An 18,960-nucleotide genomic window follows, 5' to 3' on the forward strand; every position below is an offset into this window, starting at 1 on the left:
GTGGAGATTAAGGTTATGTGATGGTCACATGCCTGCACTCTCCAACTTTCTTTCTGGTGTTTGGCATATCAGAAATTCAAATAAAATAAAATAAAATGTTTTGCTCAGCTTAGCTTAGAATATGAACCTGGATGTATGTTAGAATCAGCTGTATTACTAGAGGAATTGCTCTCCAATGCGTGGCCCATATTGATGGTGCACTCACTGTCAAGGGCTGCTGGCCTGATTCTGATTGGAAAAACAATAAAACAGTTGTACCGATTCAAGGACAAATGCAGCAACCTGAACCAGCACACTTCCCATTGCTGCAGTCTGTTACATCAGTGCAAATGTTTAGTAATTAGTAGCCTTGTTTGCAGCTCTGAAGCCACCATGTAATGTGTGCATATTAATGGAGTGTTTGGACACTGTTAATTATGAATGATGTATTACTTTTGCTGGTCTAGTGCACCAATAAGATGTCAAGCTTGTCTGTTGCAGCACATTGTGGTGCTGAGTACTAAATGCTGATGAGAAGACCCTACTGCTGTAGCCTACTTGTATGGTATATTCAAGCATTTAGCAGATTGGTAAAACGAAGCCTCTCTGTGTTAGGCATTGAGGGGGGCTGTAACCATTTTAAAAAAAACAACATTTCACATGCATAGAAATTTGGTTTTACACAGTTCACTGAGCAAGCTGTTATGGTCAAATACTGTAAACAGCTGTAATGAAAGGGTTTCCAGACTGAAATGTGGAAAGAGGTATTTCTCCCTGTGCATTTCCATGTTTATTCCACCGGCAACTGTTCTGAGTTTATTATTGTGCTGCATAAAATACACATGGAATATAATGCTTAGCCTAGCTGAAGGGTAAAGTCTATGTCCCTGTTTTGATCACTAGTTGTCATTCTTGTCACCTGCCCAAGTGGTTAAGTGTCAACTTCAGATTTCGGTTTTTGGAAACAATTTTAACAGGCTTTGCTGTTAAGTAGTGTAGATGTATTAATGAAACCAAATAATGCAGTTTTGTTCCTATAACTAGAGGAAATAACTATGATTAAAAAGGAAAGGTTGATATTTCTCATTTTTTTGTGCTTCTCAGTGTGATTTTTACAGCAGTTAGAAAGTTTAGCTGTGTAAATCTGGTTTGTGCCAAGCACACAGAATTTACTGACAATATGAATTCCCTAGTGGGAGTTGCCCATTGGCAGTCAATTGAATCTTAACATTTGTTGATCTACAAAGAAAACTGAAGAATTTAAATGTGGTTTCAGTCTGGCAGGCTTGGGAGAGCCTAGGAATACTCTGTAATGGTAGGCAGTAAGTTTCAGTGGTAGCCATGTTGTAAAAATTGAAAGTGGTTGGGTATTTTTTTAAGGTTGAGAATAGTGAAAAATCATCTAAAATTAGGACTGCTGGTACACACTTGTAGAACAAGAGAGGGAGAGGAAGTATCCACTGAAAATATAGTTAATGATAATGGAATTGAAGACAAGAGAGGCTGTGGTTGGAAAGCATATTTGCTTTTGTAGGTATGTTTTAGGTCACCAGAGTCAGACCCAATCAAAATATTCCTCTGGCACCATGGCAGGCACAAAACATTCCTCCTTGTATACCCTTGGACTGGCTCCACATTGATTTGATGATAACACATGGAAAACTGCATTGTGTGAAATCTTAATTACCAATTTCACCTCTGGCATGTATGTTCTGATGGGAGACAGGGAAGCACCAATGTGATTAGGGCAAATCACACGTATCTAACAGTCTGAACTTTACCAAGGTAATGTGGAGCTGTGTTCTGGCAGGGGAGATGGAAAGCATTTTATAGGTGTCAGCCATGCCACAACAGTAGCATATCAACTGGGCACAGGAAAGTTAGGGAAGCAGAGAAGAGTATCAGGATTTGCACATGTAAAAGCCAGTCAGTACAAGTAAGGTCCAGATACAGTGGAACCTTGGTTTATGAACACCTCGGTTTATGAATTTTTGGTTTACGAACGCCGCGGACCCATCTGGAACGGATTAATTCACTTTCCATTACTTTCAGTGCTTCAGTTTATGAACAGACTTCCGGAACCAATTACACCCATGCTTCGGGTTAAGTACGCTTCTGTGGACCCGTCTGGAACGGATTAATCCACTTTTCATTACTTTCAATGGGAAAGTTCGCTTCAGTTTATGAACGCTTCAGTTCAGTTCACTTCTGGAACCAGTTGTGTTCATAAACCGAGGTACCACTGTAATGAAATAGAAAGTTGATTATTATGCCATAGCTTAAATGTTTTAGTAAGTACTGTCTGCTAATTTGGGGACATAAAAAAGACAGCCTGCATTGTTCCTGAGTTCTGTTTTAACTTCAATGTTCCTGAGTTAAATGTTAGCTTTATAGCTATCGTTTATTTGTTTTCTATGCTGTATCAGTGTCTTCTGCCTTAGCTCTATAGATTTAGAAGTTCATCTTTTGACATTTTGTATGCTCCTATTAAGGATCTGATAACATTAACTTGATTTTTTAATTGTTCTTGCAGATGTCATTCATACTGTGGGCCCTATAGCACGAGGACATATTAGTGATAGCCATAAGGAAGACTTGGCAAATTGCTATAAGTCCTCCCTGAAATTGGCCAAAGAGAACCTCATCAGATCTATTGTAAGTACTTTACAATATTTATCATTTGTTGTTTGTCTTCGGGAATGATGCATTGACAGCCTTCCACAAATCATGAAAACAGTTAATATTAGCTATAAGTGGCATTGTAGGAATTAATGCAAGAATATTGCATGTAAAATAAATAAGAAAAGCCATGACATTCAACACACTGCCCTGCTAAAAATCCAGACCTAAACATAATATACTGCTGAAATCTTGGGTTCATTAACTCTTTATTTAAAAATCCTACGCAAGCATGTTCTTTTCTATTCATATGCCAAGCGTCCCTACTTGCTCTTGTGATTTCTAGCTAGTTCTGTTTGGTACTATCCCTGTTTTTGTGTAAACCACTACATTATCCCGTTGTTGTTTGTATTAACTACCACAAGCTATTGTGATGGACATTAACATACTGGTAATATGTCTTTAAAGATTCTTTCTTTCTTTCTACAAATATATAAATTGTATTTAAAACAAAGATAAAACAACTACCCATACACACAATCAGAGAATCAACTCCGACCTCTGGATTTCATTATTAATGGCAATTGTTTTCTTCAGGCTCCAAACCAGTGTTTTATATAAAACCATTCCTCTTACTACACTAAGGCTACAATTCTGTATACTTGAGAGGGAGTAAATCCTACTGGTTCAATAGGGCTTACATCTGAGCAAACATATATTGGATTGCACTGTTTGTTCACACATGATTCCAGATAAGAGGATTATATGTAATTATTCTGATCAATGAACTTTTTCTGTATATATATTTTATATTGAGGGCACCAGCTGTAATATTATTTTTTATGTGGATGCTAACAGCAGCCCATCGCCAGCTTCTGATGAATGTTTTTGACAAGCAGGTTATTCTTGGATAGTGACACAATGTTCACCTGTTGCACAGATTTTGCATTTGGTAACCTACAATGATGCACACATTTTCAGTATATTTCTCTTGTAAGCTTGCATGTGACCCAGCACCTCCTCAGTGTTAATGAGCAGACTTGGTTTTTGCAGAAACACCAAACAGAAAAGCCCTCACCATTCTCTATCATGACCATGTTGCAGTGGATACCCAAGCTTTTCTACACTGACTTCCTCAGTTTCCAGAGTGGTTTAACAATCAATCCCTCTTCATGGGGCACTCTGAGAATTGTAGCTCTGTGAGGGGCACTAGAGGCTTCCTAACAACTCCCCAAATTCTTAACAAACTACAGCTCCCAGAATTCTTTGGGGGGAAGCCATGAATGCTTAAAGTGATATGGTAGTGCTTTACATGCCTGGTCTGAATGTGGCCAAGCTCAGTCCCCTGCTTGATTCAGAGAATCCAAAGTTTGAACATCCCTGACGGTTGGTGATTCAGCCTCTCCAGTAGAACAGAACCCATCACACCCCCACACCACCGGAGCAGTTGGTTATACAGTTGAACATCCCCTACAGTTAAGGAGATTCTTCTAATGTTCAGCTGAAATCTACTCTCTCATTAGTTCTATTCCCACCCTTTAGAACAGCAGAGCTTTGACCTCTTCCATGTGACATGCCTTCAGGTATTAGAGGAGTGCTATTATACTCAGTCTTCTCCAGGTTAACTATGACCTGTCCCTTCAACCTTTCTCATAGCATTTGTTTTACATATCCCTGACCATCTTTGTAACAATTTGTGCACATCATCCTTCTTAAAAATGCAGTACCCACAACTCGAGAGGGTGCTCCCTTTAGCTTCCCTGCTGTCCACTACATAGAAAGGTCATAGCTTAGCTGTACAGCTGAAACTTTGCATGCAAAAGATTCCATGTTCAATTCCCAGCATCTCTGGGTAGGGCAGGGGAGAGAGTTGTTGCATATGGACAACAGCATAGACAATGGCAAGATACTGGTTTGACTCAGTACAAAGGCAGCTTCCCATGTTCCACTAATAGTGAGGAAAAATGGGTAATGGATACAGGTGCATGTGTACAAGTGTACAGAACATGCTAAAGGACCAGGGATCAGGTCAACGGCAACCTTGCCACTAGGCTGAGTAAGGCAGCTGATTTGGAGGGGTCATGAAAAGGCATCAAATAGTTATTTAAATATACTATTATTGTAATTTTACTGCCAGGATGTGGGAGAGGCTCTTTTTTAATTATCATCTTAGGTGCCAAAATATGTTGGCTGGCCTTGGTTTTCTATAAGTTGGCTTCTTGGGGGCACTATTTGCCTAAGGTAGCAAAATACCATTGATTGACCCTCAGGTCTTCTCCCCTCCTGCTCATTAGATGGCATCCTCTTTAAGTAGCAGCTTCATTCTTTTGGTCTGTTGCATCCAGGGTTTGCACCTACAGGGGTTTGTGCACCTGTCCAGAAGAGAAACCAGAAGGGGAAATTAGAGAGCTCTGATTTAAAAGACTTCTTTTATATTTGCTGTAACTGTGTTTATATTGCCCTAAGTTTACTTTTTACTTTGTGAACTGAGAGATAGCTTTGGAAAGAAGAGTAGTTTATGAATCTTTAAATGATAAATTGCCTAGTTGGCCATCCGTCTGAATCCATTCAATGAAGGAGCAATACCAGCTGGCAAAACAAATTCATCTGATATTTGCGAGCAACCTCCAAGGACTAGGTGGAAATCTGCCATGTAACTGAGGCAATAACTTTACTTGAGAAGACAACATTTTGAATATGTTCACTGCTATTATGGATATGTTCACTGGCCTATTGCGTTTAGCATGGCTTTAGAATTCATTGAGTGAGTGAGATATTATCTGCTCTCTCTCTCTCTCTCTCTCTCTCTCTCTCTCTCTCTCTCTCTCTCTCTCTCGGAAGCCTACACTTCTGCTGTACTTGACGAAGTTCATATGGTCCCCTGAACCAGGGCTAATATAGAGAAACTTCTTAGTACATCAAGGCTTTCTTTCCTGTATTCCTCCTTTCAGCCCCTGCATGTGGTTGACGGGTGTTCAAGCCGATCTGTCAACTGAAGCCTGAGATATTGTTAAACTGAAAATTTGAGAAGTATGCAGACAACAAGGGCTGAACATGAAACAAAAAGGATTATCTAAAATTCACAATGAAAATAGAATATAAAGTTAGCATTGTCTCTCTTTCATCCACAAGGCAAGCATTTGTCAAGACTGTTATGAAAATAGAAAAGTTTTATACACAGAAAATAACTGAGCTGTGAAAAACTGTCAGTCTTTTGTACAATATACGGTGTTAAAAAAATATCTAAACCTGGTCTTCACCATATTGAATGCAGTGATTTGTAACTCAGCATCTTGGGTTCCTCTGGACCATAAGGAGAGAAATTTAAGCACATGCCTAACTCAGTTGTTAGAGAATGAGACTCTTAATCTCAGGGTTGTGGGTTTGAGCCCCACATTGGGTAAAAGACTAGGGACCTCGTGGTGCCTTCCAACTCTATGATTCTATGAGGACAAGTGACCGCTTCCTGAAAAACGATTTCCCCCAATGCATGCAAGTCAGATGCAAGTTACACATGCAGGTCAAAATGTGTTCTTCTATAAACCACTCTCTCTCTCTTACAAGCCTAATTAGAGATCTAAAATTTCCGTTGTGCTGGCTGGGTTGGATGGGTTTTGTAGGGCACAAGGTTTGCCAAGGATGTGTTGTATGGCTAAGGACTTTACCCATGTCTCACATTACATATAAATAGATCTTGACATTAAGGAGAGAGCAGGAAAAACAGGATACCTATGTTCTTCCTTCACCATCATCAACAAAGAAGGAATGATAGCTACAACCACTTAATAGCTGCTGACAGTGTAACTGATAGGGGTTTAGGTTGGTTTCCTTTTTTGTTTGTGTAAAGATAATTTCTAATGTGTTCTGGGTTCCTGCTGATAGTTTCTACCTTAATGTTCATGAGAACACTAGCTTGAAATTTTAATATTTGTACTGAGCATTGTATGATCTCCCTGTGATGCTTTGCAGTTATTAAGCCAGCTGAAAATGGGGTGGCGTATGGTGACAGGGTCCTTCACTATATTGGTTTGCCACCTCAATTGTTCGCCACTCAAATGAGTCTGCATTCTTACATTTTAATTCCCTTGTAGTCTAGAATTACATTATGGAACTGTCAAGTAAATTATAAAGTAAAGCTGAGAACGTTGCCATAGTAATGAGTTTCTAATCTAAAAAGCCTACAAGTTGGCTTTATTCTGTCACCTGACTTTTTTTGATGGAAACTTCCATCCGTCCTTCTTGAGATTCATTTTGAAGGGAGCTGCTCAGCTTCATATTCACCAGCTCTTGGGAGTATTTGCATGGAGATATGTTAGATCTTTATCCATATTCTCATTTATCTTGCATTCTAAAATATTTATCTTGCAGCCCGATCCCCATTTATTTGGAAATTCCAGTGAGCCCCATAAGACCCACTTGCTGTTAGGTTGATTCAGAATTGCAGTCCTAATTTCTCAGTCTTCCCATAAATATTTGTTGGGGGGGGGCATTTCTGATATCAGCAAGATGTGAGGTTTTAGCAGTGATGACAGTTGTAATTATCACTGCTGCAATATGTTTATATCTGATGACACTTGTAGCAGCTGGTACAATAATATCCAGGTTTAGTTGGGGTTTTGGGGGGGTAGGAATTGTGATGAGCAAAATAATATTAGAACTGTAGCAGTGGAGTTGAGGTTCCTGACAGTGAGTTTTCTTTGATGTCTTGAGATGGAATATTTATGAGGGTTCTAAAAAGATAGACAATAACAACAGGTCTTTCCTATTATGTTTGTACAGAAAACTTTTATTACCATAATTCCCAGTTGTGCACTCTTACATTCTCTAGATATGAAAACAGAATTATAAAGCCCCATTGTTTGTGATACAAGCTGGTTGGTATCCAATCCTCCATTGAGGAGGTAGTGGGGAGTCTTTTGGGACTTTACATTTAGTTCAGTGGAAGCAACTTATGGCACCTCTTTGCTGGCATAACATTATGCTATCCCTAAGAGTGAGGTGGAGATCTGAGGGCCACAACCCTAATAATCCAATTTTTGGCTCTTGGTCCATGTAGTTGCACCAGTTTCATGGTTCCACTAGGATAAATGTGGTGCTGTCACGAAGAGTTGGACATGACTAAATGACTAAACAACAACAACAACAACAACAACAACAACATAATGGCATAGATCCCTGACACTGGCATGTCTATGGAATCTACTAGATGGGATTTTGCATTAGTAATAGTGCAACAAATTGGACTATAAAACCATGATCTGCATTGCAAAAAAAGTTCATGCTGCTACATAAGAAGCACGGGCTTTGAGTCAGTCTACTCAGGTATATTCTAATGCCTTATGTTGCCATAGACTCCCATTGTAGCCAAGAGAGCTCTCAAATCTTTCGAACAAGCCAGTGAATGTTCAGCTGATGCTTTGCTCAGTAAACAAATGTCTGCTACTTACATGGGATCATACACCTTCCTTCAAAATAACCTCTTTTAGTCACATGTCAGTCTGAGCATTCCATATGTTCACTCTCTGTCTGGGTCTTCAAAGCACATTGCATGAGACATAAGCAACCTCCCAAGCCTCAGTGTTTTAACATATATTAAGCCAGTGGTTTTCAGCCAGTGTGCCATGGCACCCTGGGATGCCTTGAATGATGGTGAGGGGTGCCAAGGGCAACACTGGCCTCTGTTCCTCTTTCTCCCCCTCCCTCCTCTGATGCCCTCTTGCATCTCTGCCTCCCAAAGACTTGCCAAGCTGATTATTGCAGCACCCCTGGCTATAAGCTCCGCAGGCAAATGGTACCTCTGGGAGGCACCTCTTTTTTGTTTGTTGGGGGGCAGCTCAGAGACCAGGGACGGCAGCAGCAGCTGCCCGGAAGACTCCCAAGGAGGGGGAGAGGAAAGGAGGCTGAGGAACACTCCATAAGGGAGCGTGTTCGAAAAAGGATGAGAGGCTGCCAGCTCTGCAGGCAAGGGGTGACATAACTGGGCTTCTGAGCCCCACAGGGGAGCCACAGAAAGAATGTAGTTGGTTAAGGGAGCCATGGACTCAAAAAGGTTGAAAACCTCTGTGTTAAGCTATGCATTTCCTAACTCTATTGGACCAAAAGTGAGTGTTTTGAACTTCATTAAAATACCTTTTTGAAATTACTTCACTCTCCCCACAGGACATCTAGTGCACTTTTGTATTTTGCAAGTTGCAAACTGTAAACAAAAGTGGTTTTTATTTAAATACCCCAAAGAGAAATAGTTTAGAAAAGCACCCACAAGTAAAGCTTTGTCTTAACATATGACTGGAGCCTCCAGGAAATGTGAAACTGGGCAGGAGTTATATTACTAGTATAACAGGGAGAGAGAAACTTGCAGATCATACTGTGTACATGTAAGCGCAGCAAGACTGGAATGTACTTACATTGCTTATTTATTTCATTTTGAAAACCCATTGAGTACTGTAAGTATATATTCCCTTTAAAATACTTTGACATGTTGACAAAAAATAGGCACTGTGCTTTCTTAGTTACCTTTTTTTATTAAAAAAACCTGCCACTATATATTAGGATGACATATCTTTTCAAATAATGCTTTCATGAACCGTAAGAAAAGAATATTGTCTTTCACACCCAAGGAGAAGAGATCTCAGAGCATCCACTGCATGGCAAGTTGTCTTTAGAGGAGAGAACATCTGAACATTAGTTGCATCTTTGTGAACATCTCTTTATTTAAACATCAACAGGCTGAGAAAGAAAGAATAGGAATTTACAGGCCTAAATAAACTTTCAGCTCTATGCCTATAAGCTAAATAACCCTTCCTGTTCTTAAATGAAGAATTCTCTGTATTCTGTCACTTGTTGCTGTTCTGTAATATACCAGTTAGGGTTCTTGGGGACTAATGGTTGTGTTCTCTTGCACAGCAGCTCATTTGAAACCTCTGAACTTTAAGAGGGCAAAAAAAAAAAAGAACCCACAGGAAGTTTGACCTACTAAGCATACTCTGAAAGGAGAAGATGTATTGTTTACTCAGAGATTATTATTATTTTATTATTGTGTGTTCTGGAAAGAGCACAAGCGGCCAAAAGAGTTATACGAGATGGAATGATTGCTGTCTTGGAAAGATGGATCCCTCTTTTTAGCAAATACTGTAACTCAATTCAAAAGGAAGAACATTATATTGGGAGGGGGAAGAATGTGTAGCTTTCACTCCCTGATATTACTTGGCCAATTCTCATAAAATTACTGGTGATTACTTGGGCCATACCGTATATTGCAGCCAAATTAAGTAAAAATGAATCAACTTTGACACAAGCTTCTTTGAAGAAGGGGAAAGAAACTCAAAACATCCTAAGAACAGTTCTCTGTGGCCCTCACAGTGTCTGATAATTCTTTCATGTTCTGCTATTAATCATTACATTAAAAAACCCCAAAAAATGTAATCATATGGACCTCTTTCAAGGTCCCTGAGATATTTTGTCTTGTTGTGATCTGAGAGGAAAAAGCTTTTGCTTGTTGATTTTCCACAACCATACATTTCATTGTGTTGGCTGTTTCAAAATGTCATTTTTTTATATATTCATAGTTTGGGTTTCCCCCTTAACTCGCTGGCCTCTATAGAATTGCCTTATATATAGTAAGATATGACTGCACCCTGTTTCATTTCTGCACATTTAAGTACTAGTTTATTGTGATGGGGATTTCACACTTCCATTATAGGCAACTTCTAGTGCACAATTTTTAAACTAGATCTGCTCTCTAGAAGAGAGCTGAAGGCCAAATAGACCCCCTGTACTTTCCTGAAGAATTCTTTTATATGCTTTGCAAAATTGAATTCTATGGGATATAAAAAAAGAGGAGCGAGAAGAGAAGAGGAGGAGTTTGGATTTGATATCCTGCTTTATCACTACTGGAAGGACTCTCAAAGCAGCTAACATTCTCCTTTCCCTTCCTCCCCCACAACAAACACTCTGTTAGGTGAGTGGGGCTGAAAGACTTCAAAGAAGTATGACTAGCCCAAGGTCACCCAGCAGCTGCATGTGGAGGAGCAGAGACGCGAACCCGGTTCCCCAGATTACGAGTCTACCGCTCTTAACCACTACACCACACTGGTTTATGTCTTGATGAGTGGAACTGATCAGAATATCACAATGTGATTTCCTCTCAATGCCACTTGGATTCTTCAGGTTGCATTAAAATAGCCTGGTTTAGGTGTCCCCCCCGGACGTTTTTTACACAGAACTCACATGAACTCAGTTCTGGCACCTCTCAGATGGTGCCATTGCCCTTATAGAAGAACAAGGGAGGTGTTCATGGTGAGTTCTGGCACCTCTTTTTCTAGAAAAATAGCACTGGGTCCCTCTGTGATAATACATGAAATTGTCCCCTTTAAGTGAACATTTTTATCCAATCTTGTATCTGTGTAAGAATAAAAAAATGCACAATTTCATACATAATAAATACAGTTATAACCATTTTTTTACAAAATGACTTGCATCTGTAAAAACAGTAAGAACCAATTTCATCTGTAAAGAGGATTTCAATTCCTAATATTTTTTATTGTGAAAAAGGTATTTTATAGGAAATAATTCATAAATGGAATTAAGGAAATATACTGCTGCTTCATTCAGTGTTGGACAGTTGAGAGGCTGGGCGGAAGAATGGGTTTTTCTTATTGAAGGGTTCTCTCTCTCCCTCAAAATTTTTCCTGTTCTGGCTTGCAGCTAATTAAGCAAGATTATGATTTTTTATTATTATTATTTATGGGCATGACTTACCTTGAAAGTTAGGAAAATTGCTATATAATATAAGTGCATGCACACACCCACACACCATTTTTTTTAGCTAAACTGAAAATTAGGGGGCAGGATTGTCTTATAATGTCATATTGGTGACCGCCTCTCACTTTTGAGTCCATTCCTCACACAACTGTTTATATTTCCATAAAGCAAAGAAACTCACACAGTTCTATAATTGGAAATGCTTGCATGAATTAAAAAACAAAAACAAAACAAAACAGAAAATGCTGGGAAACATCATCTCCTGATTTTATATATATATATATTATACAACACTAATTTCAATAGTGATTGCATTGAGTGTGTGTATTTGAATTTGGTCAAAAAGTGAGCCACAGTTCTACATGCTAGATTTCTTTACACAAGTTAAAATGTTGTCTGAGTGGACACCTGAGCATGTTAAGCATTGTATGGCCCAGAAAAACTGCCACACTTGTTATCATCTACCTTCACCCTGATAATGACCCCCCAAAGATGTGTCTGACATTTTAAAGCAATTAGATTTCTCTAGCTTTGAGGTTACTCTAACTCATTAATTAGAGCCCTCTTTGAATCTGGCTGCTAGACTAATTTATTCCACCTAGTTAATAAACCTCATCAGTAGCTAAAAGCAAAATATGAATATTTGATAGTGTGGAGAAACTAAACAGTTATGAGTCTCAGTGCAGTCAGTAGGTTTAAGTGTGCATAAATGAGCTCAGGATTTCAATTTAAGCAAAGGCTTGGCATCAACACCTGGCATGCCTGGAGAACTGTTGGAGCCCCAGTCCTCTGGCAGGGGCTTCTGCTGTTATCTGCCCTGCCTGGTGCCTTGCAAGCTCCCAGTACTACACTGCCATTTTTATTCCCTATAGTGCTCTGAAAAGATGCTACAGAAGGGGCATTGTGAGAAATTAAAATGTCAACTCCAAGACCTCCAATAGAAGTAACCGAGTGCAAACTGCAGCACTACTGCTGTTATTTGCTGCTGCTGTCACATAAGACGGGGTCCACCTCCAAGTGTCTGAGATTTCTGGTGAGGGTGGTGATTGAGTGCCACTTTGGCTGGGAAATGCAGGATTCTCACGGGACTGGGAAGTGTTCTACTTCAGTAAACAGAGAAGGTCTTGTGTCTGAAGGCTCCAGACTGATGACCACTGATCTGGGTGCTAGGAGGAGTTTCTGGTGAGATCTAGTGATCACTGGTGTACTCTTGGTATTGATGGAATTCCTGGGATCTGCTTCATTTGGGAAACTCATTATATCCCTCACACTCCAGTAGTGGATTAGGGAACCTGTAGTGTGCAATGGGTGGCTGACTCATGACATTGTTCTATCAGGCAGCCTCCTCTGGCAATCTGAGTAAGCTACTCAAATCAGTAGCAAACTGCAGAGAGAACTGTAGAGCTGCTGTCTGTATGAGTTAGTGCTCTCTTTTTTGGGGAGACATACTGTGTTTCCTAACCAAATGCCAAACGCTGTGCAATATAGAAAAGCTGCACCATTTCGAGAAACTGCCTCCAGTCTGTTCTTAACATCTGTGTTGAACATCTGAGAGTAATGAATCTTTCTAACTGTGAGGTTACTCCGTGGTGCCAAAGATGGTAGAGAGCCTTAAACTAAATTGTCAAAAGGCCAGTTTTTTCCATAAGCAGAGAAATTTGTTAGATTTTACAAGGAGGAAACCACAACATATAATCAGCTAAGCTTTCCCATATTTCTATCCATGGGGAAGATGATAGATCTTATTAGGATTATGATGGTGTTGGTGTTATTAGTAATTTTGATGTTATTAGTAATTTTTATATAAATTTCTAGAGTACTCTCGGTATTCAGGGTGCTTTATAATCCTTATCTCATTTATCCCTGCTATCCCTTGCTACAAATAATCCCTATGAAGTCCTCCTTTAAGCATTATCCTTTGCTACAGTGTAGTTCAACATTTTGAGATCGCAGTGCCCTTTGAGAGCTGCTGAATAAGGCTTGAAGAAAATTATGAAAGAAATGAGAAATCTCTTAACAAGTCTTTCTGTCTCTAGAGAGCAAGCCATAGCAGTTTTGTGTTTCTGAGCCCTGCCAATTTTATGGATGAAAAGATCAGAGTGGGGTTGGCTGAGTAGAACCACACAAGATTATACTAAGGGTTTTCTTCTAAATGGAATCAATGTCACACCTTCCGCACTAGAGCTTACATAACATATGAACACATGGAAGATGTATCCCTGTACAGTTTGCAGAATTATATTTCCCCCACCATTTAATTGCAGTGAATCAAGATCTTTGGCAGTGTTAGTTGACTTCCTGTGGTCAGCATAAGGTTGTCGGGGTGCTTCTCTCTCTAATTTTGTATGATGCCACACTCCATGGCAGCCATTTTCTGACTGTTGCCCTCCCAGCACGCTCTCAAAATTCAGAATGTGCCCACTAGTCCATAAGGGTTAAAAAGCCACGATATGGTAGTCCTGCAAGCTAATTTGTTGTTGTTGTTGTTTAGCCGTTTAGTCGTGTCCGGCTCTTCATGACCCCATGGACCAGAGCATGCCAGGCACTCCTGTCTTCCACTGCCTCCCACAGCTTGGTCAAACTCATGTTGGTAGCTTTGAGAACACTGTCCAACCACCTCGTCCTCTGTCACCCCCTTCTCCTTGTGCCCTCAATCTTTCCCAACATCAGGGTCTTTTCTGGGGAGTCTTCTCTTCTCATGAGGTGGCCAAAGTATTGAAGCCTCAGCTTCAGGATCTGTCCTTCCAGTGAGCACTCCTGAATATGAGGAAGGGAGAAATAATGAGATGAGAAAAATGGTTGGTGATATACAATCTGCCTGGGAAATTCAAAGCCTTTCCCACAAATTCCTGAACATGGGCTCAGCTATAAGCAAGTGAGAAGATCCACATTCAGCAGAATTGCTCCTATGTTCATTTAGCCAAAAATTGCTGTTAGACTTCAGGTCCATAATAGGACCATTGTGTTGTTTACTACCTGCATGTGTGTGCAATCATTAAAGGAAAGATTTAGAAACAAAATAGCTGGAAGCTCTTCACTTGAGTATTCATCTCTCAGCCTTCCATCAAAAAATGTGTTGATGGCATGCATCGTGAAACAGAAACAACTCTGGTCATTAAGAGGACTTCACTCCACAGTTCTGAAACTGTTTTTTTTTAGCCTTATCTCAATGTCTTTTGTTATGGGGAAGGTTTATATTTCCTCAAAGTTAAAAGGCAGTGGATCAAGATTAAGTGCTCCTCTTAGTTCAATGATTAGTAAACAATAGCAGCACTATTAATAGTCAGTCTAAAGGTCTTTTCATCAAGAAACAAAATGGGAGTGTGCTGGCAAAAGTCATTACTCTTAAAAAGGTTTTCATACAGTTGTCTTTAAATTTTCCCTTCACATCCTCACATTTACATCTAGTAAATCACATTTTGTTTCAATAATTGTATATATGGGTATTTTCATAGGCATTATCATTATTGGAAAATACATTTTTGAAATGCTTTGTATTATTTTTTGATATATCAGCTTTGTGTTTTAAAGACAGAGATAAAGAGTGCTGCCACCACAACTCCTGTTCTTAGATTTCCGTTTTTGTTGTTGGACAGATACTACCTTAAACTTAATTTCTCTCACTGTTGCCCATCACATTTCCCTTCCACCTATTATACTCCTTTGCACGCTGTGTATTGATTCTTCCTTGTCTACTATGTGATATAAAGGTAAAGGGACCCCTGACCATTAGGTCCAGTTGCGGACGACTCTGGGGTTGTTGCGGCCATCTCGCTTTACTGGCCAAGGAAGCCGGCATTTGTCCGCAGACAGTTTTTCCGGGTCATGTGGCCAGCATGACTAAGGCGTTTCTGGTGAACCAGAGCAGTGCACGGAAACACCATTTACCTTCCCGACGGAGCGGTACCTATTTATCTACTTCCACTTTGATTTGCTTTCGAACTGCAGGAGCAGGGACCGAGCAATGGGAGCTCACCCAGTCGTGGGGATTCGAACCACAGACCTTCTGATCGGCAAGCCCTAGGCTCTGTGGTTTAGACCACAGCGCCACCCGTGTCACTATGTGATATAGTCCTAGTTATATCTCAGGTGGCAAGCCTATGTCTCCTGTACCACTAAAGGTGGAGACTCACAAGATTGAACGTTCTACCAACAATTCCCTCCACATAGAAAGCTAGCTTTTACACAAAGAGGGCCTAATCTAGCTTTCTCTCTGACATTGCAGTTTTCCCTCTCTCTCTCTCTCTCTCTCTCTCTCTCTCTCTCTCTCTCTCTCTCTCTCTCTCTCTGTGTGTGTGTCTGTCTGTCTGTCTGTCTGTCTGTCTGTCTGTCTGTCTGTCTCTCTCTGTGTGTGGCATTAAGTCATATGAGACCCACATGTGTTGGTCACCTCAATGGCAACTAGACCAAGCTATGGAAGTGGGGTGCAAGAATGTTATGCTGCTATTTTCCCCTTCTAGTTTTATTTTCTTATGGCCATTCTATTTTTAATGCATTTTTAAATTGTAAGCTGCTGCAAGGTGCTAAGGTGCTACACCCAATATGCCAGCAAGTTTGGAAAACTCAGCAATGGCCAGAGGATTGGAGAAGATCAGTCTACATCCCAATTCCAAAGAAGGGCAGTGCCAAAGAATGCTCCAACTACTGCACAATTGCGCTCATTTCACACGCTAGCAAGGTTATGCTTAAAATTCTACAAGGCAGGCTTAGGCAGTATGTGGACCGAGAACTCCCAGAAGTGCAAGCTGGATTTCGAAAGGGCAGAGGAACCAGAGACCAAATAGCAAACATGCGCTGGATTATGGAGAAAGCTAGAGAGTTCCAGAAAAACGTCTACTTCTGCTTCATTGACTATGCAAAAGCCTTTGACTGTGTCGACCACAGCAAACTATGGCAAGTTCTTAAAGAAATGGGAGTGCCTGATCACCTCATCTGTCTCCTGAGAAATCTCTATGTGGGACAAGAAGCTACAGTTAGAACTGGATATGGAACAACTGATTGGTTCAAAATTGGGAAAGGAGTACGACAAGGTTGTATATTGTCTCCCTGCTTATTTAACTTATATGCAGAATTCATCATGCGAAAGGCTGGACTAGATGAATCCCAAGCCAGAATTAAGATTGCCAGAAGAAATATCAACAACCTCAGATATGCAGATGACACAACCTTGATGGCAGAAAGCGAGGAGGAATTAAAGAACCTTTTAATGAGGGTGAAAGAGGAGAGCGCAAAATATGGTCTGAAGCTCAACATCAAAAAAACCAAGATCATGGCCACTGGTCCCATCACCTCCTGGCAAATAGAAGGGGAAGAAATGGAGGCAGTGAGAGATTTTACTTTCTTGGGCTCCTTGATCACTGCAGATGGTGACAGCAGTCACGAAATTAAAAGACGCCTGCTTCTTGGGAGAAAAGCAATGACAAACCTAGACAGCATCTTAAAAAGCAGAGACATCACCTTGCCGACAAAGGTCCGTATAGTTAAAGCTATGGTTTTCCCAGTAGTGATGTATGGAAGTGAGAGCTGGACCATAAAGAAGGCCGATCGCCGAAGAATTGATGCTTTTGAATTATGGTGCTGGAGGATACTCTTGAGAGTCCCATGGACTGCAAGAAGATCAAACCTATCCATTCTTAAGGAAATCAGCCCTGAGTGCACCCTGGAAGGACAGATCGTGAAGCTGAGGCTCCAATACTTTGGCCACCTCATGAGAAGAGAAGAATCCTTGGAAAAGACCCTGATGTTGGGAAAGATTGAGGGCACTAGGAGAAGGGGACGACAGAGGACAAGATGGTTGGACAGTGTTCTCGAAGCTACGAAGATGAGTTTGACCAAACTGCGGGAGGCAGTGGAAGACCGGAGTGCCTGGTGTGCTATGGTCCATGGGGTCACGAAGAGTCGGACACGACTAAACGACTAAACAACAACAACAAGCTGCTACAAATGCGACCTTGTGTTGGCGTCTGGTCTATTCATGATCCAATTGTTTGCTCTGTGCAATGATTGTTCAAGCAAAATCCCACCTTTTAGATAGTTCATGGATCCCTTTGCAGTGGAGCAGGGCTTGGTGTTTGTCTAGTCTGTTGGTGTGCTTTTGCATTCTTTTCCTTTTCCTTCGTAAGTTCAGATGCAGAAAAAAATGCATTGTGTAAAGTAGTATTTGAAAAAAGTAAACCTTAGTTTATGCTTTGTGTGTGTTCTTTGCAAATGATATTTTCTGATTTCAATCTTACTGATTTCCAGATCCATTGAATGGTTTGTGTGCAAATTTAATCATTATCCCTCCCTAGACCAGTGGGATGTTGAAAGCTAATAACGAAATTTGCATGCTATAGGAAATGGGGCATGGGGAACTATGTAATTATTATATCACTGATATGCTTGGTATTGTACAGGACACAATAATATCTTCTACCCAGGGAAGCTTATGATCTAAGCCCCAAGTCCTACACATAATTACTTCATGTCTATGAATCCCCACACATGTCAGTAATTTTATGCAAGATTAGTAGCTTAAAAAAAAAACACTGATGAAACTACGGTACTCAACACATATTTTTCTTTCTTTCGGATTTTCACTTTTCCAGATCATAGAACCATAGAATTGTAGCGTTGGAATGGACCCCAAGGGTCATTCATTCCAACCTGCTGCAGTGCAGAAATTTCAACAAGATCATACATGGCAGATGACCATCCAGCCTCTGCTTAAAACCTTCCATCACCTCTTGTGGCAGTCTCTTCCACTGTCAAAACAGCTCTTTCCATTAGAAAGTTCTTCCTGATGTTTAGTCAGAATCTCCTTTCTTATAAGTTGGATCCATTGGCTTGGATGCAGAGCAGGCGAAAACAAGTTTGCTCGTTCCTCGATCTTATGCTATTTGGTTTGGGCTGCATATAAGAAAAGTGATTTAATAATTTATTTCCATGAAAAGATGAAGGGCACACCACTTGCTGTCAGCAAGTGAGGTGAGATAGGTGGTGCACAAAATACACATGGAAAAATAAGGTCTGGCAGTGAAAAGCGGAACTTGAATCATAAGCACACACTGGGAGCATCACTGGGCTATGCTCCTTCCATTATCCCGTGCCTTGGACAACAGGTAACAGCTGAAGAGTGGAGACCAGGTGCTTTGTGTTAGGATACTTAATCCAATTGTGCTTTTGTTAAATTTTGCAGGCTTTAAATGAGCTTAAGCATGTATTTTCTTCTCTTTTTATTTGCTATTGTATGCTTGCCATGACTTGTGCAAGACAGAACATAAAAACATATTGCTATTAGTCTTTTGGGGAGGTGGGCTGTATGCCTGAGCCCCCTTCTAATTCCTGGATCCAGCATGGATTCCACTCCTCAAACTGCCCGGCTATCTTACGGTGAGGTAAGGGCCCTCTAAGTATGAGCATGTTTGGAGGTTCTAGCAGGGGAGCGCAGCTATCGTATACTTTTGACCGAAGAACGGTACACTCCTTCTATCTTTACAGGGATACGAAGCCTTTGTTACCCCTGCGATAAAACCAAATATCCGAGGCTGACCTAGTGGTGGTTTAGTCACTTTTGTTTCTACCAAGCTAAAGTGCAAGGTCCGGCAACAGCAGTGGGTGAAG

General features: G+C 40.5%; 1 protein-coding gene across 2 annotated transcripts in view; it reads left to right on the forward strand.

Moving 5' to 3' along the window:
- The window catches only part of MACROD2 (mono-ADP ribosylhydrolase 2), a 900,701-nt gene that overhangs the window by 461,431 nt on the left and 420,310 nt on the right, over positions 1-18,960 (forward strand). For both annotated transcript variants that reach the window (XM_035110055.3, XM_035110056.3), the window contains exon 6: positions 2,513-2,634. In XM_035110055.3, the coding sequence (XP_034965946.3) occupies positions 2,513-2,634 (122 nt within the window). The remainder of the gene's footprint in view (positions 1-2,512; positions 2,635-18,960) is intronic.

This window comes from Zootoca vivipara, chromosome 3 (genome assembly GCF_965207765.1).
Source record: "Zootoca vivipara chromosome 3, rZooViv2.hap1.1, whole genome shotgun sequence".
NCBI classification, from domain to species: domain Eukaryota; kingdom Metazoa; phylum Chordata; class Lepidosauria; order Squamata; family Lacertidae; genus Zootoca; species Zootoca vivipara.